The sequence below is a fragment of the Phoxinus phoxinus genome, assembly GCF_949152265.1.
Source record: "Phoxinus phoxinus genome assembly, chromosome: 3".
Classification (NCBI taxonomy): Eukaryota; Metazoa; Chordata; class Actinopteri; order Cypriniformes; family Leuciscidae; genus Phoxinus; species Phoxinus phoxinus.
The window spans coordinates 35195528-35221564 of NC_136878.1; the positions used below are offsets into that span (position 1 = coordinate 35195528).

At 39.8% G+C, this 26037-nt stretch overlaps 1 protein-coding gene across 1 annotated transcript in view; it reads left to right on the forward strand.

Moving 5' to 3' along the window:
* The window catches only part of cUnh11orf54 (chromosome Un C11orf54 homolog), a 37788-nt gene extending 12530 nt beyond the window's left edge, over window positions 1–25258 (forward strand). Inside the window, exons 2-8 of the mRNA XM_079605782.1 lie at window positions 1179–1277; window positions 1352–1425; window positions 1498–1599; window positions 3055–3231; window positions 3685–3834; window positions 24063–24179; window positions 24314–25258. Of these exons, the coding sequence (XP_079461908.1) occupies window positions 1179–1277; window positions 1352–1425; window positions 1498–1599; window positions 3055–3231; window positions 3685–3834; window positions 24063–24179; window positions 24314–24487 (893 nt within the window). The 3' untranslated portion in view covers window positions 24488–25258. The remainder of the gene's footprint in view (window positions 1–1178; window positions 1278–1351; window positions 1426–1497; window positions 1600–3054; window positions 3232–3684; window positions 3835–24062; window positions 24180–24313) is intronic.
* The last annotated feature ends 779 nt before the right edge of the window (window positions 25259–26037 follow it).

The window sequence follows — 26037 nt, forward strand, 5'->3', positions numbered from 1 at the left end:
CTCATGCCCATGGACCGTGTGCTGAATGTCAAGTAGTCACCTTCATTTATATAGCACTTTTAACAATATAGATTGTTTCAAAGCTGCTTTACAGTGATAATAGGAAATTAAAGTAACAGCAATTGTTTTGGCTTTACAGAAGCTCTAGAATAAAGTTATTGTCCAGCTAAAGTTAGTTTTGATTGATTCACTTCCGTCGCAGCGATCATTAGTTATTAACTTAGGGGCCACTAACACGACCCCCTTCTAACAGAAAACCCTTGCGATCCGGCCGATCATTTGCACAAAACAGTGCCTGGTTGCTCGAGAACGCAAACCATGAAATGCATTCCAAACCATGAAATACATTCCAAGGTACAAGCCTTGAAAAATGTATAATATCGAATTTATCGCTTCTGCATAGCCACGTGAACCGCAATGATCCCGACAACATTTTATCTGTACAGAGGTAAAGGGAAGGGAGGGAGGCCTTCACAGAAGAGAGACTAGTTGACACTTCAGGACGTCGTCGTGTCCAGTTGCAGCTCCAGTTGAATGTCTTGATGCATATGGCACACTTAACTGGAAACACTTCTGGAGAAGTCGTCATCTGGTTGGTTAAATTCTACAGAATGTCTGTAACACCAAAACCCCTCGTGGAAGAAGAACGCCGTTGTGACAAAGAGCGCTTACAAGGATCTAAACACTGGATTTCCAAAAGTATATGAAGTTTGCAGCTCTATTGTTGCAATAAACTTCCACAACATTCTTTAATGATAACTGATTAGATGCACGCCGGTTTGTTATTGTAGGGACATCGACTTTACATTTTCACAACCCTAAACATGACGTGGAACAAACAAACTGTGATTGGTTGCGTTACATGTCATAGTTATATACATGTCCGAGTCTATACAGTATCAGTCCAGGTAATCCGCATATATCTGTCCAGGACAATGAGACGACTCATACTATGGCCAACATTTTTGTAGCCAGGTCCGTGGCACTGCAGAGCTCTTTAAACAGTTCCGAGTCAGGGCTATTCTCTTCTGTGTTTCAACATCTTGGCCTGAAACACTTGCAGAGGGCCAGCTTTCTGACGGCAGCCTGACTGAGGGCTAAGACACCCCAATCCCCACACACACCTTTTTTAGGGCTTCCATACTTTATAGTGACTACTATATTTGTATGTGTTACAGTGCTGGAATCAGGACTGAATAAGAATTTTTCTTATGTAAAAGTGTCTGTTGCTGACTGTCCAGATCTTACACAAGAGCCTTTCAGGTTTCCTGTCAAGGGTGAGTACAGATGTAAGTCTGTATATGTCAAGGTGTAGCAGGCTCTTTAAACAACACTTGTTACTTTGTATTAGGTATTTGTGGCAAACCACGTATTACTGATGTGGGAGGTGTACCCAATCTGATTCCTCTGGTCCAACTGGACAAGGTACGTTAATGAACTGTAAATGTAATTTCAGTAAGGAAACACATTTGTAAAACTAACCAATTCCCCTCAAAGGTTTACAACATGAACCTTGTGTCCAAGGAGGTGGAGCTGCCTGGTGCATTTATTCTTGGTGCTGGTGCTGTCTCCTCCAAGACAGTTGGGATAAATGGAGAGGTCTGTATAGCTACACTAAAATCAGTGGCAAATTTTTCCACATTCGAATTTCAAGACCTAAAAAATCAACGGTCTTTTTAGTACTTTTACAAATATGTTTAAATTGATGTTAATTTGCAGTGGCATTCTTAAGGCGAGACACGGCAGGCAAAAACATCAGGGTTTTTTTTCAATGGTCAATTTTGAGATTTTGGGCTATTTGTCTTCAATAACATCTCTTCTTTCAGACTTGTGGTGAAAAAGAGTCCAAAATACACATTTAGGTCTTTATTTTACTAACTTTGTCTATTTGCGTCTGTAGATTTCTCCGAAATTCAACAAAAGTTGGCGTTCTAAATCAACGCGCTGCTCCGCGATCTCTGTGTTCTTCCTTTAATCACGCACACGTCTGAAAAGCTCTCTCTCTTCTGTACAATGCTGTCGGATCCAAATATGGTCATTTCCTTTTAATCAGCAACCAATCGTGAAAGTAAAATGGGCATTTAACCCTAAAAGCGAAATCTCATTGGCTGATGTCAATTTCTGACGCCGTGATTGGTTCAGATGCATCACGTGACGCGCTCTGACATTTAGATTTTTCTGCTCAGTTGAAGGCCATAAATGCTGTGTTTATAAGTTTTGATGTGATTTAGGTGGTTTGTATTGTTGTTGCTAATTATTTGATAAGATATTGTGTCAGTAAATAGTTGTTTCTACTAAAAAAAGTATGATTTTTTACATTACAAATCTTTAAATGCCTTTTTCTCAAAATGGGTTTTTTGTCATCCTCCAGTAGAAACATCTCAGCCTATGTAGCACCGATGTACACCAAATTTTCCAGTTATACACTTAGCAGTATTCTGAAGATATGTTCAGAGGGATTTGTTAATAAATCATTCCTGGCCTGATTTATGGGACATTTTAATCCAAAAAATATGGCGAAAATCTTTTTTAAGGCTATGGACAGTATATTTTGATTTCCTAGGTAATGAAAGCATATATTCTGAAATCCCTCTGAACATCTTTTTTCATCTTGTGTGTAAACAAAATGAAAAAAGAATTTTGCACCTGGCTTTATCATATGTTCAGATCTATCTACCGAAAATATATGCAAAAGTGTGCATATTTAATGAGATAATACCTAATTTGCATAATTAAACATACAAATTTCAAAAACTTGTAATACATTTTTTATATGAACTTGTGTAAGTAATCAACTGAGGAAGTTTCATGGTGATATCTATTATTTAAAAAATGTACCCTATTCACCTGCAGTGTCTCGCCTTAAATGAAAATGTTTACTTCTGCGTAGTGCTACATATGGTGGTTTCGGTATAAAATACAAAACACTGTTGTATCTACCAGCATAATATAAACAAAAAAAGTAATATCACTATAAAACCTATTTTTCTTTTTGTTGGTTTAATAAAGAGTTCAATGGGGTTTTTAACACTGTATTGTCTTGCTTTCTCCTAGTTAATTCCTCTGGTGCTGACTGAAGCTGAGGGGAGACCTGCGGTGAATGGCAGTTATTTTTCCTCCATCAACCCAGTGGATGGAAAATGTCTGCAGGAAAAGTACAGTGACAGGTTTCATGACTGTGACTTTGGTCTCCTTGCAAACCTTTATGCATGTGAGGGCAAACCTGGAAAGGTAAGAACCATGGTACTGTTATTGAGTTAATACATGGAGTTTTTCCTTTAATAATGGCTATAAGTAATGAAAATATTATTTGGAGTGAGGTACTGATAGTTATTAAACCCAAAACCACTTCAAATGTTTTGATTGAATATTTATACCACCATTCAAAAGTTTTGGGCCAGTAAGTGTTTTTAAATGTTTTTTAAATAAGTCTCTTATGCTCACCATGGCTACACATAGTTGAGCTAAAACACAGTAAAATTGTGAAATAGTATTATTTTACCATTTAAAATAACTGTTTTTATATTTGAATATATTTTAAAGTTTTGTAATTTTATTCCTGTGATGGCAAAGCTGAATATTCTGCAACCATTACTTCAGTGTCACATAGTCCTTCAGAAGTCATAAATCATATTGACCTCAAACTTTTAAATGTAACCAGGTTTGAAATAACTACAATTGCAGGTCATTGAGGTGAGAGCCTGCAGAAGGACTGGAGATGACAGTCTTGTGAGCTGCATGAGAAAGACCATGGAAGAACATTATGGGGAGAAGAGCATGGCCCTGGGGGGAACTTTTGTCATACAAAAGGGGAAGGCAAAGATCCATATCATGGTAATAATTAAATGTTAATATTTGCATGGCCTATAATGCACAAGATTTTGGAAATTAAAATACTAAAAATAATATATTAGCAGCACATGCAGTTTCTAAATAATATGCATTTGAGTAATTATTTTGTCATTTGTATGGATGACTATCACAGCATCGTAATGTCTATATTTACTGAGTTGTCGATTCTATAGACAATAAAACAAATTACCTAAACTTTTATGGACATATGTGTTAAGTTCACCTAAAGATTTTGATCTCATTTACCCACCCTCATATCATTCCAAACCTGTAGAGTTTATTTCTTCTGTGGAACATAAGATAATATATAAATAAATAAATAAACATCTCAGTGTTTATGTCTATACAATTTAAGTAAATGGGCACCAAAACTGATTGGTTGATATTCTTCAAAATATCAACTGTTGTCTTCTGTAGAAGAAAGAAAGTCTTACAGGTTTGGAACAAGATGAAGGTGAGTAAATGGTGAGATTTTTTTTATTGTTTTGGGTGACCCTTTAAGATGTTAGGGAGTTGTTTGCATTTCTTTGAATAACAGTATTTCACGTGTGAATTTATGTCAGAAATAGAATATATACAAATACGAATATTTTATAAAATGTTTAAAATATACTAAAATTAAAAAATGTAATTTTAATTAATATATTTAGTTTAACTCTTTTTATTGCTACTTTTCTATCAAAGTGTTACAAAAATAAAAGACAATGCAACATTTGTTCAGTCAGGCACAATAAAAAAAGATTATGAATGCATGCACCAAGACACTCAAATACAATAATAATGAAAATAATAATAAATATAGCTGCAAGCAGCCATTACGGGGCCAATCGCAAAAGCAGACGACGAGATATGCCTACATGGCTGAAAGTGTGAGACAAACTGCAGCAATTAAAGACATTTGAAGATGAATTTTGGCAAAATGGTTGAAAAATCACATACAATAACTAAAAATATGATTATCACTTTCGACCAATAGGTGGCGCAGTTACGAAACTGATGTGATGTGGTCAGAGTGAAGTGACAATGACACATACAAAGTTTGGTGTCAATATGTCAAGGCATTGCAGATATAAAGCCTGAATAGTCATTTTGGCATCATGCCTCAACTTTGCCACTGCGGTATACGAAAACGGTTTCGTCTATCGACACGAAATCCATAACTTCTACTCGGGACGGTCTGGAGATGACACGATCCGATTTTGGTGAAAATCGGACGTTCGGTCTAGGAGTTCGAAAAAGTAGGTTTTAAAAGAAAATAAAGATGGCGGACAGGAAGTTTGGCTGACTATGGCAAAATTGGTATCTATGTTTTCAGCATAACCCAAGGAATCTATTGAGATCAGTGTCATTACTATAGGCAAATTTATTCAAAAGTTATTAGCATTTATGTAAATTTCATTATAACTTTTGACCAAAAGGTGGCGCTGTCTCATACATTTTTGAGTACCTTTAGGGCGTTGTACTGATGACCCATACTGAGTTTCGTAACGATACGTTCATGTGTTCATAAAATACAGCATTTTAGCACATAATTCAAAATGGCCGACAGCCAGTCAACTCAGCACGACGCCCTGAATCTAACGAGACCACTTTTGTGATTTTTGGACAAACCGTTCAGAAGTTATAAGCAAAAACATAAATTCTTCATATCTCCGGACCAGTAGGTGGCGCTGAGCCGAAACGCAGCATGTAGCCTCAGGTCATGCTTGTGATGACAAGAACCAAATTTGGTCTGAATCCGATAAAGTGTTGTGGAGATACAGCCTTACGTCTGTTTTTGCAAGCGCTACGTAAAATTTATTTGCGCGGTATTCGAGAACGGTTATTCGAATCAACTTTATTTCCATAACTTTTTGTCGTCATGGTCTGGAGATGATCTGGTTAAATTTTCGTGAAATTCGGAGCAACGGCCTAGGAGGAGTTCGAAAAAGTAGGTTTTTCGGAAAATTCAAAATGGCGGGGAAAGTATTATGACGGAAAATGACGTCATAGGGTGCAGTCGAATCGTCGTGAGCTCAGGAATCAGAGGAAAAAAGAATTTTGTTTCTAGCCCTTGTGGTTCAAAAGTTATTAGCATAAACATGAGTGAAACTTTGGACAGCTGGTGGCGCTAGAGGGAATGAGTTGGAGACTCCAAATTAGCTATGGTGATAGTTCAGGCTATCCTCTATCACTGTGCCAATTTTCATAAGTTTCCCGCAAACGGTTCTATAGGCTGCCATAGACGCCCAGTCGGAAGAAAAAAAAGAAAAAGAAGAAATATAGCTGCAAGCAGCCATTACGGGGCCAAGCGCAAAAGCAGACGACGAGATATGCCTACATGGCTGAAAGTGTGAGACAAACTGCAGCAAGGAGCAATTAAAGACATTTGAAGATGAATTTTGGCAAAATGGTTGAAAAATCACATACAATAACTAAAAATATGATTATCACTTTCGACCAATAGGTGGCGCAATTACGAAACTGATGTGATGTGGTCAGAGTGAAGTGACAATGACACATACAAAGTTTGGTGTCAATATGTCAAGGCATTGCAGATATAAAGCCTGAATAGTCATTTTGGCATCATGCCTCAACTTTGCCGCTGCGGTATATGAAAACGGTTTCGTCTATCGACACGAAATCCATAACTTTTACTCGGCACGGTCTGGAGATGACACGATCCGATTTTGGTGAAAATCGGACGTTCGGTCTAGGAGGAGTTCGAAAAAGTAGGTTTTAAAAGAAAATAAAGATGGCGGACAGGAAGTTTGGCTGACTATGACAAAAATGGTATCTATGTTTTCAGCATAACCCAAGGAATCTATTGAGATCAGTGTCATTACTATAGGCAAATTTATTCAAAAGTTATTAGCATTTTTGGAAATTTCATTATAACTTTTGACCAAAAGGTGGCGCTGTCTCATAAATTTTTGAGTACCTTTAGGGCGTTGTACTGATGACCCATACTGAGTTTCGTAACGATACGTTCATGCGTTCATAAAATACAGCATTTTAGCACATAATTCAAAATGGCCGACAGCAAAAATGGCCGATATGGGAAAATTGGATATCAGTCAACTCAGCACGACGCCCTGAATCTAACGAGACCACTTTTGTGATTTTTGGACAAACCGTTCAGAAGTTATAAGCAAAAACATAAATTATTCATATCTCCGGACCAGTAGGTGGCGCTGCGCCAAAACGCAGCATGTAGCCTCAAGTCATGCTTGTGATGACATGTACCAAATTTGGTCTGAATCCGATAAAGCGTTGTGGAGATACGGCCTTACGTCTGTTTTCGCAAGCGCTACGTAAAATTTATTTGCGCGGTATTTGAGAACGGTAATTCGAATCAACTTGAATTCCATAACTTTTGGTCGTCAAGGTCTGGAGATGATCTGGTTCATTTTTCGTGAAATTCGGAGCAACGGCCTAGGAGGAGTTCGAAAAAGTAGTTTTTTCGGAAAATTCAAAATGGCGGGAAAACTATTATGACGGAAAATGACGTCACAGGGTGCAGTCGAATCGTCGTGAGCTCAGGAATCAGAGGAAAAAAGAATTTTGTTTCTAGCCCTTGTGGTTCAAAAGTTATTAGCATAAACATGAGTGAAACTTTGGACAGCTGGTGGCGCTAGAGGGAATGAGTTGGAGACTCCAAATTTGCTATGATGATAGTTCAGGCTGTCCTCTATCACTGTGCCAATTTTCATAAGTTTCCCGCAAACGGTTCTATAGGCTGCCATAGACTCCCAGTCGGAAAAAGAAAAAGAAGAATAAGAACGGGAACAGATACAATAGGTGCCCGCACCTTCAGTGCTTGGCCCCTAAATATAGCTGCAAGCAGCAATCACCGGGGCCAAGCGCAAGCAAGACGACAAGACATGCCAAAGTGGCTGGGAGTGTGAGACCAACTGCAGCTAGGAGCAATTGAAGACATTTGAAGATGAATTTTGGCAAAATGGTTGAAAAATCACATACAATAACTAAAAATATGATTATCACTTTCGACCAATAGGTGGCGCAGTTACGAAACTGATGTGATGTGGTCAGAGTGAAGTGACAATGACACATACAAAGTTTGGTGTCAATATGTCAAGGCATTGCAGATATAAAGCCTGAATAGTCATTTTGGCATCATGCCTCAACTTTGTCACTGCGGTATACGAAAACGGTTTCGTCTATCGACACGAAATCCATAACTTTTACTCGGCACGGTCTGGAGATGACACGATATGATTTTGGTGAAAATCGGACGTTCGGTCTAGGAGGAGTTCGAAAAAGTAGGTTTTAAAAGAAAATAAAGATGGCGGACAGTGAAGTTTGGCTGACTATGGCAAAATTGGTATCTATGTTTTCAGCATAACCCAAGGAATCTATTAAGATCAGTGTCATTACAATAGGCAAATGTATGCAAAAGTTATTAGCATTTTTGGAAATTTAATTATAACTTTTGACCAAAAGGTGGCGCTGTCTTGAAATCTTTTGAGTACCTTCAAGGCCTTGTACTGATGACCCATACTGAGTTTCGTAACGATACGTTCATGCGTTCATAAAATACAGCATTTTAGCACATAATTCAAAATGGCCGACAGCCAAAATGGCCGATATGGGAAAATTGAATATCAGTCAACTCAGTATGACGCCCTGAATCTATCGAGACCACTTTTATGATTTTTGGACAAACCGTTCAGAAGTTATAAGCAAAAACATAAATTCTTCATATCTCCGGACCAGTAGGTGGCGCTGCGCCGAAACGCAGCATGTAGCCTCAGGTCATGCTTGTGATGACATGTACCAAATTTGGTCTGAATCTGATAAAGCGTTGTGGAGATACGGCCTTACGTCTGTTTTCGCAAGCGCTACGTAAAATTTATTTGCGCGGTATTCGTGAACGGTTCGACAAATCAACTTGAATTCCATAACTTTTTGTCGTCATGGTCTGGAGATGATCTGGTTCAATTTTCGTGAAATGCGGAGCAACGGCCTAGGAGGAGTTCGAAAAAGTAGGTTTTTCGGAAAATTCAAAATGGCGGGAAAACTATTATGACGGAAAATGACGTCATAGAGTGCAATCGAATCGCCATGAGCTCAGGAATCAGAGGAAAAAAGAATTTTGTTGATAGGCCTTACGGTTCAAAAGTTATTAGCATACAATTTCTGAAACTTTGGACAGGTGGTGGCGCTAGAGGGAATGAGTTAGAAACACCAAAATTGGTGTATTTGATGTTGGGACTGTCCTCTATCAGAATGTCAAACCAAAACAACTTTCCCGCATACGCTTCTATGGGCTGCCATAGACGCCCAGTCGGAAGAAAAAGAAGAATAAGAACCGGAACAGATACAATAGGTGCCCGCACCTTCAGTGCTTCGCCCCTAATAAGAACCGGAACAGATACAATAGGTGCCCGCACCTTCAGTGCTTGGCCCCTAATAATAATAATAGGAACGCTAACAGATACAATAGGTGCCTACGCACTTTCAGTGCTTGGCCCCTAATAATAATAATACTACGCACTTTCAGTGCTTGGCCCCTAATAAGAACCGGAACAGATACAATAGGTGCCCGCACCTTCAGTGCTTGGCCCCTAATAAGAACCGGAACAGATACAATAGGTGCCCGCACCTTCAGTGCTTGGCCCCTAATAAGAACCGGAACAGATACAATAGGTGCCTGCACCTTCAGTGCTTGGCCCCTAATAATAATAGTAAATTAAAATTAATTTAAATAACAGTAACTATAAATAATAATATATAGACGAAATAAAGAAGTGAAACCCTACTGGGTAACACTTTACTTTAAGGGGTGTGCAAAAGATTGACATGACACCTTCATAACATCGATCGATCGATCTATCGATTAAAGAAGAGGAGAGAGGAGAGGACGCTGGCGTGGCTTGTTCGCCGCTTCTCCGTTTCTCTAACCGTAAATCCTCTACAGTGCAACAGTTGTTGTATGTTGTATAGTAACGTTTAACCACCAGTATTAAGTTCAGTAAGTTATACTAGTGTCACTGCTCACTAGTAAACACTGTGGATTTGCATGTGTTCTGTATGGATTCCGCCAACTCAAGCGGCTGTCTACCAACCAGTTTTCCATCGCTCTGGGATTCCCGTATCTGTTCATCACTGCCTGTTACCGTGAGGCTTTCATCCAAAGTCACTGCCGATGATTGCGAGGTCTCCACCCAAAGTCACAGTTTTCTGGTTAACGTTACTGTGTCTGACGGCTTTCCTCTGTGCATCACGGGCATGGCAAACGGCTAACAGCCACTCTTTGCGACATGCATGATGCTGAACTATTCCTCCACCATGAAGAAATTCAACAACTATACCACTCAATCGTGCATATCAGTCATTAAACAATTTTGACTCCTTCGCCGGCCCCGTTACATCCACAGAAGTTGCCGTCGAAAGTTTGTTTTCTCCCGGTCTGATCACAACATCTCATCCCTCTGGTCTGGTGTGCGCATCGTCGCATCTCGAACACGTCATCAGGGCGCTGACACTCCTAGGACTAGTAACACTGGAGTTTCCATGACGACGCTACGCACTAACCGGGATGGAAAACGTGGAGTGGACCTCAGTCTACTTCGACAAATACAGAGACCCACTGCTGTATCAAATGTCAAGATTTAACTTTTCAATGCACAATCCATCACAAACAAAGCTTGCCTCATACATGACCATATTGTGGAAAAGTGTTTGGATATGATGTGCCTTACAGAAACTTGGCATCAACTAGAAGTTTATTCTTCTTTAAATGAGACCTGTCCTCCTGGCTATTGCTACTTACAGAAAGCCCGGAGCACAGGGCGTGGTGGTGGTTTGGCTGTCATACAGGTGATCAAAGTGATCTGATCTTGTCCCCTATAACCCTGCCTGATCTGTCTTCGTTTGAATGCCTTGCATTTAAATGTAAGCACCCTATTTCCACGACGATACTACTTATCTACCGGCCACCCAAACCAAACTCCTCTTTCATCCCAAAGATGACCAATCTTCTTTCAACCTTCTGTACAATGTCTGCCAATATCATTGTACTTGGAGATATGAATATTCATGTTAATTCCTCCACTTGCCGTCTCGCAGAAGAATTCCTCCAATTAATCGACTGTTTGATGTTGATGCCCCCACTCATACCAGGGGCCACACTCTCGACCTAGTCATTACAAACTCCATTCATCTCAGCAATCTTCTGGTGTATAATCTGGGAGTTTCCCACCATAAGGCCATCTCCATGAAGATGTCTTCACCATCCACCCTCATTAAGCCCAAACGCCAAATCTGCTTCAGAAACCTGAAAAAAATCAACCTAGAGACTATGGCATCCGACCTTCATCATCTCCTTTCTGTAAACTGTCTACCACCCATGGATTCAGTGGACTATTACAATAACACCCTCAGAAGCATTCTGGATCTCCACGCCCCGGTCAAAACCAGAACGGTCACTTTCTCCCGATCAGCCCCCTGGTACACCGGTGAGCTACGAAAAATGAAGGCAGCTGGGCGTGCCATTGAGAGGAGATACAAAGCCACAGGTCTCACTGTGCACAAGCTCGCTTTTCGGGAACACCAAAAGGACTACTCAAAGGCAGTTACAGAGGCACGGTCACATTTTTATTCAAACATCATCAGAAATAGACCCGGAAACTGCAAAAAGCTGCTTTCCACCATAAATCATCTACTCAAACCACAAATCACATCACTTACAGAAGCTACAGAAGAGCACGGTAATCATTTTCTGGACTTTTTCAAAACAAAAATAGACTCAATTCATTCTACTTTTCCTGGATCCTCACCACTATCCACCTTGACTATCCACTCACAGCTTGCAATCTCCGAGCCCCTACACTGCTTCCCAGAAATTTCACAGCAAGAGGTTGAGAAGATTATCAAAAGGATGAAACCCACCACCTGTACCCTCGACCCTTTTCCTACAGCTCTAGTGAAAGTAAACATCTCTGTCCTAAGCCCTCTGATTTCCACTGTAATAAACCACTCCCTCCAGTCCGGCAATGTTCCATCTGCCCTAAAAACAGCCATCATCAGACCACTTCTCAAAAAACCCACCCTTGATCCAGATATATTTGCAAATTATAGGCCCATTTCCAATCTCCCATTCCTCTCCAAAGTACTGGAAAAAGTTGTTGCCGCCAACATTTACATTTACATTTTATTCATTTAGCTGACGCTTTTATCCAAAACGACTTACAAATGAGAGCAATAGAAGCAATTAAACTAACAGTAGGACAACAGTATGTAAGTGCTATGACCCTTCGCAGTTCAATCTAACGCAGGATTTTTATTTTATTTTTTAAATTTTTTTATAAAGATTGAATAGTAGAGAAAGAGTTAGTATTACTGGATCAAGTGCTGTCGAAAAAGATAGGTCTTCAGCAGTTTTTTAAAAATGGCTACAGACTCAGCAGCTCTGATTGAGTTAGGCAGACCGTTCCACCAGCAGGGAGCAGTCATGGTAAAGGTCCGAGAAAGAAATTCCGTGCCTCTTTGAGATGGCACCACAAGACGCCGTTCGCTTGCAGAGCGCAAATTTCTGGATGGCACATAAGTTTGAAGTAATGAGTTTAGGTACAGGGGAGCAGTACCAGTGGTTGTTCTGTAGGCAAACGTCAATGACTTGAATTTGATGCGAGCGGCAACTGGCAACCAGTGCAATTCTTTGAGGAGGGGAGTGACGTGTGCTCTCTTCGGCTCGTTGAAAACCACTCTAGCTGCAGCATTCTGGATCAGTTGCAGAGGTTTGACAGTGCAAGCTGGGAGACCAGCCAGGAGAGCATTACAATAATCTTGTCTGGATAGAACAAGTGCCTGAACAAGGAGTTGTGTAGCATGCTTTGATAGGAAGGACTTGATCTTTCGGATGTTGTATAAGGCAAATCTGCATGACCGAGCAGTGCTAGCAATGTGGTCTGTGAAGTTCAATTGATCATCAATTACAACTCCAAGGTTCCTGGCTGATCTTGATGGAGTTATGGATGACGAGCCTAGCTGAATGGTGAAGTTGTGATGAATTGCTGGGCTAGCCGGGATTACAAGTAGCTCTGTCTTCGCAAGGTTTAGTTGAAGGTGGTGGTCCTTCATCCAGCCGGAAATGTCTGTCAGGCAGGCTGAGATGCGAGCGGCTACCGTCGGATCATCAGGCTGGAATGAGAGGTAGAGTTGTGTGTCATCAGCATAGCAGTGATGGGAGAAGCCATGTTTCAGAATCACAGATCCTAGTGATGTCATGTAGATGGAGAAGAGAAGTGGTCCAAGCACTGAGCCCTGAGGCACACCAGTAGCTAGATGTAGGGTTTTAGACACATCACCCCTCCACGACACCCTAAAGGACCTACCTGAGAGGTAAGACTTGAACCACAGGAGTGCAGTTCCCGAGATGCCCTTCCTCTTTAGGATTGACAGGAGGATCTGGTGGGTCCTTGACCCCATCCTCTTCATCACTTATATCCTCCCCCTCTGTCATGTCATTAGCCGCTATAGAGTCTCATTTCACTGCTATGCTGATGACACACAACTGTATATGAAATCGGAAACGCATGCCTCTGCAACTTCACCAACCTCATTTCCGTCTTCAACACTCACTGACTGTCTGGAGGAGATAAAGGTGTGGATGAAACAAAACTTCCTTCAGTTAAACAGCTCCAAAACTGAGGCAATTCTTGTTGGCACCCCACATCAAACCCAGTCTTCCTTCATAACTGGTATAACTATCTCTGGTCATGACATTCCCCTGTCCACAACTGTCACAAATCTTGGGGTAAGATATGACCCACAACTCGCCTTCGAAGCCCATATCAAAAACCTTTGCAAGATTTCATTTTGAACTTATGACTTTTAACTGTTATGTCTATTTGTATTTTACACTGATGTTTTTTACCATGCATTTATTATCTTAACTGTAGCACTTTGAGATTTGCTCCAAATGTAAAGTGCATTACAAATAAAATATATTATTATTATTATTATTATTATTAGAACATGACACATGTCATGAGTATGAAGCTTTTATTAATGTTTATGACAAATGTCATTAAGTGTTATTCGCTCAATTATGACATTTTTAATGCAAATAGGACATTGTTTGAGATGTCTTTGTTATGACAACTTGACATAAACCAATACATCATAACCTGTCAGTGTCTTTGTCATGACAACTTGACATTACCAAGACAACATAAATATGTCATAAACATGACATAGCAGATGAATTATCAAACTTAAGAAACTACTTAGCTTTATGGGTTAACATAACATTACATTAAATTGTCACAGCAAAGAAAAAAAGTGGACAACTCCTCCCAATAATGTATAAGTACACCTAATGTTTTTTTTTTTTCATGAACAAATAATCCTGTTGTTTTCCCTCCAAAACACTAAATATGTGTTGAGATTATTTTGTAACCCTTTTGTAAAAAATAAGGAAGCACATGTAATTATATTCATGTTAGAACCCTCTGTGTGAGGAAGGAAAAGTATGTTAGTTGTCCAGTTTTTTTTATGTATTGTGCACATACTGTACATAAAGTTATGTATAATCTTTTGATGTGTCTGTTGCATTTTGTTAAGGTATTTAAAATGATTTGTAATCATTAAGTAATAAGACTTAACATTTAATGACAAGTTCAACTTGTACCAATGCAGAAAAATATTCATGACACTTATAAAATAAATTGGGTATTAACACTTAATGACATTTTATTGACAAATTAAATTTGTACCACTGTAGTTGAGGTCAAGAAAAATATTCATGATGCAGTTATAATGGCCTCATGACAGCCAATGTCAAAACCAACCAAATGACAGTTTAATGTAATGTTAACCCATAAAGCTAAGTAGTTTCTTAAGTTTGATAATTAACCTGCTGTGTCATGTTTATGACAGGTTACGTTGTCTTGGTAATATCAAGTTGTCATGACAAAGACACTGACAGGTTATGATGTATTGGTTTATGTCAAGTTGTCATGACAAAGACATCTCAAACATTGTCTAATTCGCATTAAAATGTCATAATGAAGCAAATGACACTTAATGACAGTCATAAACATGCATAAAGCCTCCTTCATATTCATGACATGTGTCATGTCATGATTATGAAGGTGTCATGTCAATCTTATGCACACCCCTTCAAGTGAAGTGTTACCCAATAGGGTGAAAAACAACAAAAAGACGAATGTAAACGATTGTTACCATCTAGTGGGAAAACCGAATCCAATTTTTTTTCTTTATTCTCTGTTTATTAATAAATCAGGGATGAGAGAGAGAACAGCAGGGACCAAATGCAGAGAATGGTCATAGGTGCCGATCCCGTGGGTGCACGAAGTCTTGAGAGCATAATGGCTGAGCACCCACAGAAAAACACTAAATATTCTCCATTAATTTTAACCAATCAAAAAATCTATTGAGAAATTGTCTTGAGCTTGTTCACCACAGACCTTATTTCAGCCCTTTAACCAAAAACCTATTCAAAAAACCCATTGACTTCGGGAAGTGCTAAAATGCTTACTAATTTCCAAAAAATTTCCACCACTCTATACAGTTCTACCATTATATTTAGTGTTAAAACATACCAGAGAGACTATATACAGTGGGGAGAACAAGTATTTGATACACTGCCGATTTTGCAGGTTTTCCTACTTACAAAGCATGTAGAGGTCTGTAATTGTATCATAGTTACACTTCAACTGTGAGAGACGGAATCTAAAACAAAAATCCAGAAAATCTTTATTATCTTCAAAATCTTTTATCCTCTATTATCCTTAAAATCTTCATAATTAGCATTTTATTGCTTGATATAAGTACTTGATTAAAGACACCAGTCCACACAATCAATCAAACAGACTCCAACCTCTCCATAATGGCCAAGACCAGAGAGCTGTGTAAGGACATCAGGGATAAAAAGTTAAGTTTTAAAGCTACACTGTGTAATTGTAAAAGTTGATTCTTAGCAAAAAACACTTTCTTTCTGTTCTTTCAAAATGATATGTGCTCATTAATGTATAATTACTTCTACCAACTAATCAAGTATTCTCGTAAGCGTAAATCTGCCATTTATAATACATACGGGTGAGCTACTCGAATGGCGGAAGCCATGTTGCGCCTCCATCTTGTAAATACATTAGCCAAAGAGGGACATACCTGGAAATTCAAGCTTCGCCTTTCACTTTTTACACTCAGTGGCACTGTGACGAATGCGAGGGGGAGATTACTCACGACTGCCGGCAGATTTGAAATAATGTGTTTGAAATGATGTCTGTTTGAATATATGTGCGCATGTTTGTAATTCTCTACAAACCAAGCCTTAAACTACTTGTCCTGCCTATAAATTTGATACAGAATTTTATTTTATTTTATCACTACGGGGGAGATACGTGAATTTTCCACAATGCTTTATCTGTAGAGTGGTAAAGGGATCCTCCATAGGGAGAGGCTAGTTGGCACTTCAGCACTGCGTTGTCATCGAGTCCAGGCGAAGGTCCTTCGTCAGATCTGGATCCGACAGGCTGCGGGAAAACCTCAGGATAAACAAGACACTAAAATTAGCGTAGATGCCATTCTTCTTATCATGTAACGAGTACATCAGGATTTAAGGGAAGTGTTCCCAGTTCTGGCTGACCTAATCTATGCAGCCTAACATTGAGTTATAGAAGTCTATAATGCATTATGTGAATGCTAGGTCAAAGAGATGTGTCTTTAATCTAGCTTTGAACTGACAGAGTGTGTCTGCTTCCCGGACAATGGTAGGAAGACTGTTCCAAAGTTTTGGTGCTAAATAGGAAAAGGATCTACCGCCAGCAGTCGATTTTGATATTCTAGGTATTATTAACTGGCCGGAATTTTGAGATCGCAATAGACGCGAAGGACTATAATGCGTTAAGAGCTCGCTCAAGTACTGCGGAACTAAAACATTTAGTTATTTGTAAGTAATCAGCAATATTTTAAAATTTATACGATGTGTAATAGGCAGCCAATGCAGTGTTGACAGAACGGGACTAATATGGTCATACTTCCTGGTTCTGGTAAGAACTCGAGCTGCTGCGTTTTGAACTAGCTGTAGTTTGTTTGTTAAGCGTCCAGGGCAACCACCCAGTAGAGCATTACAGTAATCTAGCCTTGAGGTCATGAACGCATGAACGAATTGTTCCGCATTTGTCAATGAGAGTATATGGCGTAATTTAGATATATTTTTTTAAGATGGAGAAATGTGGTTTTACAGATACTAGACACATGACTTTCAAATGAAAGATTGGCATCAAAGAGCACACCCAGGTTCCTAACTGACGACGAAGACTTAACAGAGCAGCCATCAAGTGTTAGACAGTACTCTAGGTTATTATGTGTGGAAGTTTTTTGTCCAATAATTAGAATCTCTGTTTTTTTCTGAATTTAGTAGTAGGAAATTACTAGTCATCCAATTTTTTATATCAGCTATGCATTCCGTTAATTTTGTGAATTGGTAAGTTTCGTTAGGTTTTGAAAAAATATACAGCTGAGTATCGTCGGCATAACAGTGAAAGCTAATTCCATGTTTCCTAATGATATCTCCTAATGGTAGCATGTACAGAGTGAACAGCAGCGGTCCTAGTACTGAGCCTTGTGGTACGCCATACTGAACTTGTGATCGATAAGACATCTCAGGAACAGACACCGGCTCGGGCTCAGGAACAGACGCCGGCTCGGGCTCAGGAACAGACGCCGGCTCGGGCTCAGGAACAGACGCCGGCTCGGGCTCAGGAACAGACGCCGGCTCGGGCTCAGGAACAGACGCCGGCTCGGGAACAGGCTCGGGCTCGGGAACAGACGCCGGCTCGGGCTCGGGAACAGACGCCGGCTCGGGCTCGGGAACAGACGCCGGCTCGGGCTCAGGAACAGACGCCGGCTCGGGCTCGGGCTCAGGAACAGACGCCGGCTCGGGCTCGGGCTCAGGAACAGACGCCGGCTCGGGCTCGGGCTCAGGAACAGACGCCGGCTCGGGCTCAGGAACAGACGCCGGCTCGGGCTCGGGCTCAGGAACAGACGCCGGCTCGGGCTCGGGCTCAGGAACAGACGCCGGCTCGGGCTCAGGAACAGACGCCGGCTCGGGCTCGGGCTCAGGAACAGACGCCGGCTCGGGCTCAGGAACAGACGCCGGCTCGGGCTCGGGCTTGGGCTCAGGAACAGACGCCGGCTCGGGCTCAGGAACAGACGCCGGCTCGGGCTCAGTGTGTGTGTGTGCGCGAGCGCGAGCAGACTTACAAACGTATTTCTATGTTTGTTTTTCCATCGTCAACTTCTCATATTTAATTTTAATACATGTCTGAAATAGGCTATAAAAAGAAGGATAAGCCTAAAACAGGCCCGAGGCCCGGCCCGCGTGTGAACTATGACGTGAAAATTGGCCCGAAGCCCGGCCCTAGGGGCGTAAATAAGTCGGGGCCCGTCGGGCTCGGGCTGAAATGCAGGGCTCTACCTGCAAGTGCTGCCCCTGGAGGAGGCAGACCCAGCCTTGGCATTGCTCTGTCCAGTACACGCCCTCCGTGCTTACGTAGACAGAACACAATGTTTCAGGACCTCAGACCAGCTCTTTGTCTGTTATGGTGGGAAGCTGAAGGGAAAGGCTCTCTCCAAGCAAAGGTTGTCTCACTGGATAGTGGACACCATTGCTTTGGCTTACCAGCAGCAAGGTCGGCAGTGCCCCCTTGGTGTGAAGGCCCACTCCACCCGGAGTGTGACCTCTTGGGCTCTAGCGCATGGCGCCTCGCTAACAGACATCTACAGAGCTGCAGGCTGGGCGACACCCAACACATTCGCCAGATTCTACAATCTTCGAGTGGAGCCAGTGTCCTCCCGTGTACTCGCTTCAACCAGCCGGTACTAGGACCCGCTTAGGTGTCTTCACTTGCTCGCCATTTAACTCCACGGACTGGATACGTGCAATATTCTCCTCAGGTGAGCCTCACAAGCCCTGAGTTCCTCCAACGCTGTTGATGTCAACGTCAGAGTATGCCTCTGGCAGCTTCGCGATTGGCTAGGTGCCGCCATGTGCATGGTTCCCCCTCTGGGTGACCCCCACATGTGTATTTCCACTGTAAGCCTCTCTGAGCATGTGTCTTTCCCTTGGCAACCCAGTGTTCTCCGTATGCACCCCCCTCCGGGTCATATGTGTATTCTGTAAGTCCCCTCCTTCGGGCAGGCACTGATTGCATATTTCCACTGAAATGTGCTTCCCAGTGTACCTTGGTATTCCTGTGTTAAGTAGGAGTCCTTCGTCCGTGCTAGTCTCAAGACAGGGAGCTCAGACTTACGCAGGGCACTGGAAGACAGCCGAGGTGGCGTGATTGTGGGAACCCCATTTCGTCGCCATTCGACGTAACTCGAAGTGACAACGAAAGGGAACCGCTGGAACAGCCTGAGTTCAGTCTTGGCTCCTCAGCGAAGAAACATACCTGCATGTTGCGGCGTCCTCCCTGCAAATCCAGCAGACCCATGGCATTTCCTTACCATTGGCTCGTTTTATTTCTTTCGAAGATGATAGGCTTCTAAGCGAACCCCATTTCGTCGTCATTCGACGTAACGTCTCCGTTTCCTACTCAGGGAACGAGGGTTACATCCGTTACCAAGACGTTTAGTGACATGCACAACATGCATGATGCCTGAGAGAAATTTATTTTCACTCCAATTAGAATATTTTGATTAAACATTACAAGGTCAAAACCATACGCATGGGTGGATTGTTCAAAATAAGATCCGTAACAAGCATTTAGAAAGTAGTTAGGATGTATTTCATTTTGTGCAGGCCTGAAGTTAACTTTTACCAAATATTAAGTTGTTAAAGTTCAGTTATAGACCTTTAGCCCATTCAAATGTATTGAGTTAAAATTGAAACGTGATATAAATATTGCATAAAACACGTCATTACCGAATTCAGGGGTGTTTAATAACTCCAATAGTTATCAAGCACCAGCTGATTTAAGTTTTTTTCTTCAAACAAAGTGACAAAAGTAATTTTCTGATAAATCATCGTACAGTGATGCACTGTGTTTTGTTGTATGCACAGATTTTGAGGGTCACTTATAGAAAAACATTTTCTTGTCTTTGTTTCGTGGCATTTTTAATCGAATAACATACATTTCAACGTACAAACGCACATTCGCAACTCTTTTTAGTTAGTTTTCTTTTGCTGTAGATTAGATGGTGCAGGCAACACCTGCGATAGGTGTGAGAGAGTCATACGCAAGAAATTTCTACCAGCTGACGACATTCTAAGAAAACACATAGGGCCCTATTTTAACGATCTGAAACGCAAGTATCAAACGCGAAATGCAAGTAACTTTGTGGGCGGATCCCGGGCGCTGTTGCTATTATACCGGCGGGATAAATGACTCTTGCGCTCGACGCAAATCTAAAATGGGTTGGTCTGAAGTAGCTTCATTATTCATAGGTGTGGTTTGGGCGTAACGTGAAATAAACCAATCAGAGCGTCCTCTCACATTCCCTTTAAGAGCAGGCGCGCTTGTTCAATGGCGGATTGCTATTATAACGGCAAATTTGCCAGCGCACGCCAGGGGCGGTTCACAGGCGAGGAGACCGACGTTCTCGTCAGGGCCGTAAAAGATAGAGAAGTGACAATGTATGGGGATGGGAGAAACCCACCCAAATAAGCTTCGGTAAAACAGGCCTAATATGCCTATTTTTTCACATCTTCATGGACACAACAATGATTTCCCTCGTGTGTTAATATTTTTACTTGTAATAATGTATGATTTGCAAAAATGAAAACTGCTGCGTCCGTTTAGATTAGATAATCAAAGTGTATGCGCGTTGTTCACACGCTACATAATGGCCAAGCATGCGCCCTTAAAATAGCATATGACTATCGCGCAACGCGCCACTGTCTTTAGACTAGGTTTTTCCTGGTCAGTGGCGGAATTGTTTTTTTTAAACTCCAAACTCCCTAATTTACCGACATGCGTTTGTGGAGGGAAAAGTCCGCTGTGCGCGGGTGCAAAATAGGAATGATACATGCGTCTGTGTACAAAGTCAATTGCGCTGGATGCAAGATAGGGCCCAATGTTGTTTTCAAAGTTTGTTTTTCAAAGTGTAAGGAAAATAGACATGCTGCAATAGATTATGGCAGAATGGTGATGTTAAATATTGGTAAACAATTTCAAAACAATGTGTTTCAGAAGAAATGCAAACAAAATCAAAGATGCATAAAAAACAAAGGTGTTACATAATTAAAATGTGTAAATGTTACATAATACATAAAATATGTAAAATGTTACATACTATTTGGTCTTGTTTCAGAGTCGGTATGTTCCGGTGAAAACTTTGATGAGGCAAAGAACACTAGCACTGTTATGCGGTTTAATAACAATGTTCAATATAAACAAGAATCCACACTAATGCGACTGAGCTTTTTTCACATATAACTGTTTATTGTTAGATATAATAGTTAGATCGTTTATCTAACAATTGAAATTTACGATATGTTAAAACATTTTGGTATTCTGCTGATGAGGCCAAAAACTACTTACCACATGTTTTCATAAAAAGAAAAAGAAACTATTAAGACATAAAACACAACGTCTGTTTTCTGGATCAGACCTAAAAGCCTGATGCCAAAAAAAAAAAAATTTGGTGTGGACAGAATAAAAAATGAATCATCCTACCTTTCACTTAAAATTAAAAATACCACTTATCAACAGTCTTAAACACTCTCATGTAGAAGAACTGTAATTTAATTCTCTTTATGCTATATTTGCTCATGTTTTTCATAAATTCCTATGAACATGTTTGACCACGCCGGAGAGTGTAGTTTTTGCAAACTGTACAAAAACAAAAAAGAAACCAAATGTACTAAACAGCGTAATCGACTCGTATATAAAATGTAAATTACAAACATTCAAAACTGATCACAAGTGGCTTTTCTGTATTTGTTTTAAATGGCTCATGCTGTATTTACTTTTTAGCAAGTTGACCTCTAGAATTTACTTTTGTGCAGTTTTATCTGCCGGTTTTAGGAGTGTAGAACTTTTGTTTAAAGGAGAACTCCGGTCAATTTTAACATTGAGCTCAATTTTTTGTAAATTTGGAGTGCTGTCAATACAGAGAACAATGACAAAAATCGGTGTTGCCTACACCGTGTTATCCTCTTTTTAAAATTTGCACCCTATTGACTTGAATGGGGCAAGGTTTAAACCTGCTTTTATCCTCTTAACATCCTTGATGTGTCATTACAAGTGCCCAGCCATGTTGAGTGATTCCTTCAGAGTGAACACGGTGAATCTGACTGCATTAGATGTGAAAGATATTTAAAAAATGATGTTAATTCAACAAGCGCACATACCTGTATTTACTTCCTGTTTTCGGTCGAAGTCCACAGTAGTCGACTGTCGAGTTCACGCACGTACGCACAAAAAGTATTCTCGTCGCTTGATACTTACTTGATACGCTTGATATTAAACTTATGGTTGAGCCACTGCAGTCACTTGGACTTTCTGGGCCGGCAAGTTTAAATTACAATTGAAGCCTTTGGAGGAGTGACAGCTCTCAGATTTAATAAAAAATATTTTAATTTGTGTTCCGAAGATGAACGAAAGTCTGATGGGGTTGGAATAACATGAGGGTGAGTAATTGCTGACAGAATTTTTATTTTTGGGTGAACTAACCCTTTAATTAAAAACTCATCGTGTATATCAGCGAGCGAGTGACTTGCGACAACACTCATTCTATTTGAATAAACTGCAAGAGGTCTTCACGACCAATTAAATTAGCTGGGTGGGGAGAGAGTTTTCTTGTTCATTAGTATAAGCCTTTTAGCAATTATCAAGCAAAAGATTAGAGCATTTGACAGTAAGGATGACAAGGAAACATTAGGGTTAAGACCAAATAGGTCCATAAGGGGCACAGTTCAACATCTAAAACAAATGTGTCAGAAATGTACTTGAAAATTGATGTTCAGAAATAGGCCAATGCTGGGAAAAGCCAAAAAATATAAGCTTGACACACCCAACTTGGGTATCAAAATTATCCCTAACCTACCTATCCCTAACCTTGTAAATACAACTTGAGAGGGTGTTCATGTCCGGTTTTAAACTAAATGAAACTTGTTACTGTATCTCCCAGGCAACGGAAACTTTCTGAGGCTAATTTAAATGGGAAAGCTGATGTTGGAAGAGCTCTTGCTGTGGTTAATTGGAAAAAAACTCACAAATGTTCTCAAATTTATCCCCAAACCCAATTTTTTGTTAAACATATACAATAAATAGTCCCACTCAACAGTCGAAAGCATTCCACACAGAGAGAGATCAAGTTTTTTTACAAAGCCAGTCTTGAATAACAGTTTCTAACCTTAGAAAGAGAACCTTGGCCAGGATTTTCACATCTATGTTAAGGGAAATTGGATAAGACCCACAGTTTGAGGGGGTTTTATCAGGTTTTAAAAGCAAAGAGGTAGACTTATAGGGATTCTTCAAAAAGAATCAGTGGTGGAAAGCTGAGGAGAAAAAAAACCTCTGCAGGGATTTTCTGCTCTGTCTGCATAATGGTTTTCAGAATTTTATTTAGACTAATAGGATCATAAAATTTGGCTTTTGATTCACTATTGATTTGAGGGATGTTGAGATAAAAAAAAAAAAAAATTGTCATCAAGATTAGAATATTTAAAGGAGTTTGACTGGTACAAAGAAGAGTAAAAGTTGAAGTCTAAGGGCGTCTAAGTTGTCTAAGTTGAAATGCAAGTGCTTTACCTGGCTTATTTCCAAACTTATAGAAACGGTGTCATGATTTAAGTAAGCTGCTTAGCATGGCTAGTAGAAAGAAGATATATTCAGATTACAAGAAAGATACAGAAGCCTTTTCTTTATATAATGGAGTTGGATGTTGTACATATTTCTGGTCCAATTTACCAATTTGTTCAGAGTTCACAGAGCTTTTTATTATGCAACTTCTTGATATAAACAGAATGATTTCTCCATAAGTATTGTGTGTTTCCAAAAGATTATATACAGAAATCCCTTCTGTAGAGTTGATCTCAAGAAAAGTGAAGATCTTTTTTGGAGATAAACTCTACAAAATAGAAAGAAAAAAAATTCTGATAGGAGTAACACATTCATTCTCCAAACATAAGACATACAACAACCAGAGAGGGCTTTTTTTTATCAAATTAATGCTGCATTATGGATGTTCCTTACATGTGTGCATAAACTTTTCACTGCTCTGTCTTTAAGCCACGTGGATTCTCTACCTGCCCTCTAAACACCAATAAGGACGTTGATAACTGGCTCAGGCATTTTGAAGTCAGTGCACCGCTGATCTTTCAAACTGTCATGGTGTCCAGAGACCCAGTGAGTACCAACCCAGTAGCAATGTCATACCTTCCTTTTTTTTCTGACAATATTATTTTGAATCTTTGCTAAGTATTTCATATTAGCTCAAATTTGTTGTGCCCAATTTAATTTCTGCTGTGCACAATTCACAGGGTCTTGACCTGAGAGTGGAGCATACCCATGGCTTCAGTCACCATGGTGAGGGGGGGCATTACTACACAGATACCACCCCAAACACAGTGGAGTACCTGGGATACTTCCTCCCTGCTGAGCTCGTATACCGAATCGACCGACCCACAGAGACACACAATGTTGGCCGAGATTAAACTGTTGACAGTTCTGATTTTTTTTTTATGCTGTAAAAGCATTTAAAATGCAAATAATTAATTTGCTTTTTTACTCAGACCAATTTATATTGATGATGAATAAAATATACATAAGTCTTGAAGTTATAATTGAGAGTATTGACCACAATTCACAATCCAGTCAATCTATAAATCTCTACATTATGTACTTGATATTCAAGCCATTTGAATTAGCTACATTTTTACATTCATTTCAGAGGGAAATTAGAATATTCCTAAAAAAGTGAATTTTGACACCATACAAGTACCTTTTTGCTAGGGACAGACTTGCAACACTGGGCATACTCGCATTAGACACAGTTGCCTTGTACTGTACCCAAGCTTTTATTAAATTCTGTACCCAAGCAGAATTTAAAATTCCTGTTGATCAATAAAGTGAGAACCGGGTATTCCAGAAAGCAGGTTATGCAACAAACCTGGGTAAGTTTACACATAAGTGAGTGTATATAACCTACATTTTTAGTTCCAAAAACTAAGGTAACTTTCAGGGTATGTAAGTAGGCATAGCACCTTACAAGTTATGTAAAGTTATGTTACAAGTTATGTAAGGTTATGTTCCACTTAAAGTCACGATGTAACAGAAGTAGCGACGTGAAGAATACAGTATGTCACCAGAGAGAAGTCTATAATTTTTACTGAATCCAGTTATGATATTTTAAATATACAGGGTAAAAATAAAAATAGGCAACGTTTGCTTTTGTAAAATAAAGAAAACAAACAGGATGCACTTTCTTCCGTCTTGGTCTCCATGAACTGGTGCTCCATGGTCTCCATGAACTGGTGAACAGAAATGAACCAAAACTCTGTAGGCTACTTGCCTCAGTCACGATAAGAATAATGTCTATAGAAAGCTTGAACAAATATTCTCTGATTATGTAATCCAAATTAAACCAACGAGAGGTACAGGGGTATCTGCTCAAAGATTAAGGTTTAAAATGTGTTTGAGTGCTTCCCAATGAGGAAAAGACAAGGCATAAGAGTGAAAATCTTGCTCTATTTAAATGTAAATCGCTCTGAATTAACATGTAAAAATTTATTTAAAAAATTGTCAAAATGTTCCGATATTGTTTCATTAAAGTTATAATGAATATAAGTATAATTATTCTATAAAAGATACTTTAACCGCTGCAATATAATCTGAAAATATATATTTTTTTAAACATTTTAAAAACATCCCCCCTCTGCTTTTTTCACAAATCACACCCATATATGCTATGCACAATATGCATATGGTTCACAACAAGGTCCATAATATGCATTTAGAAAGTAGATAGTATGGAATTTAATTTTGCGCTCATCATGTAACTTTGTATAACTTCTATACCAAAGATAATGTTAAGAATTTTAGGCCTTATTTCAAAGACAGGTGTAAGGGTTCTTTTATAATAAAAAAAAATCAGGAGACATTCATAGTCAACAAAGTGTCATTTTATTGACTGCAACACTTAAAGCTGCAGTAGGGAGTTTTTAGAAAACGTTGACAGCCTGAAAATTTGAACAAGCACAATTTA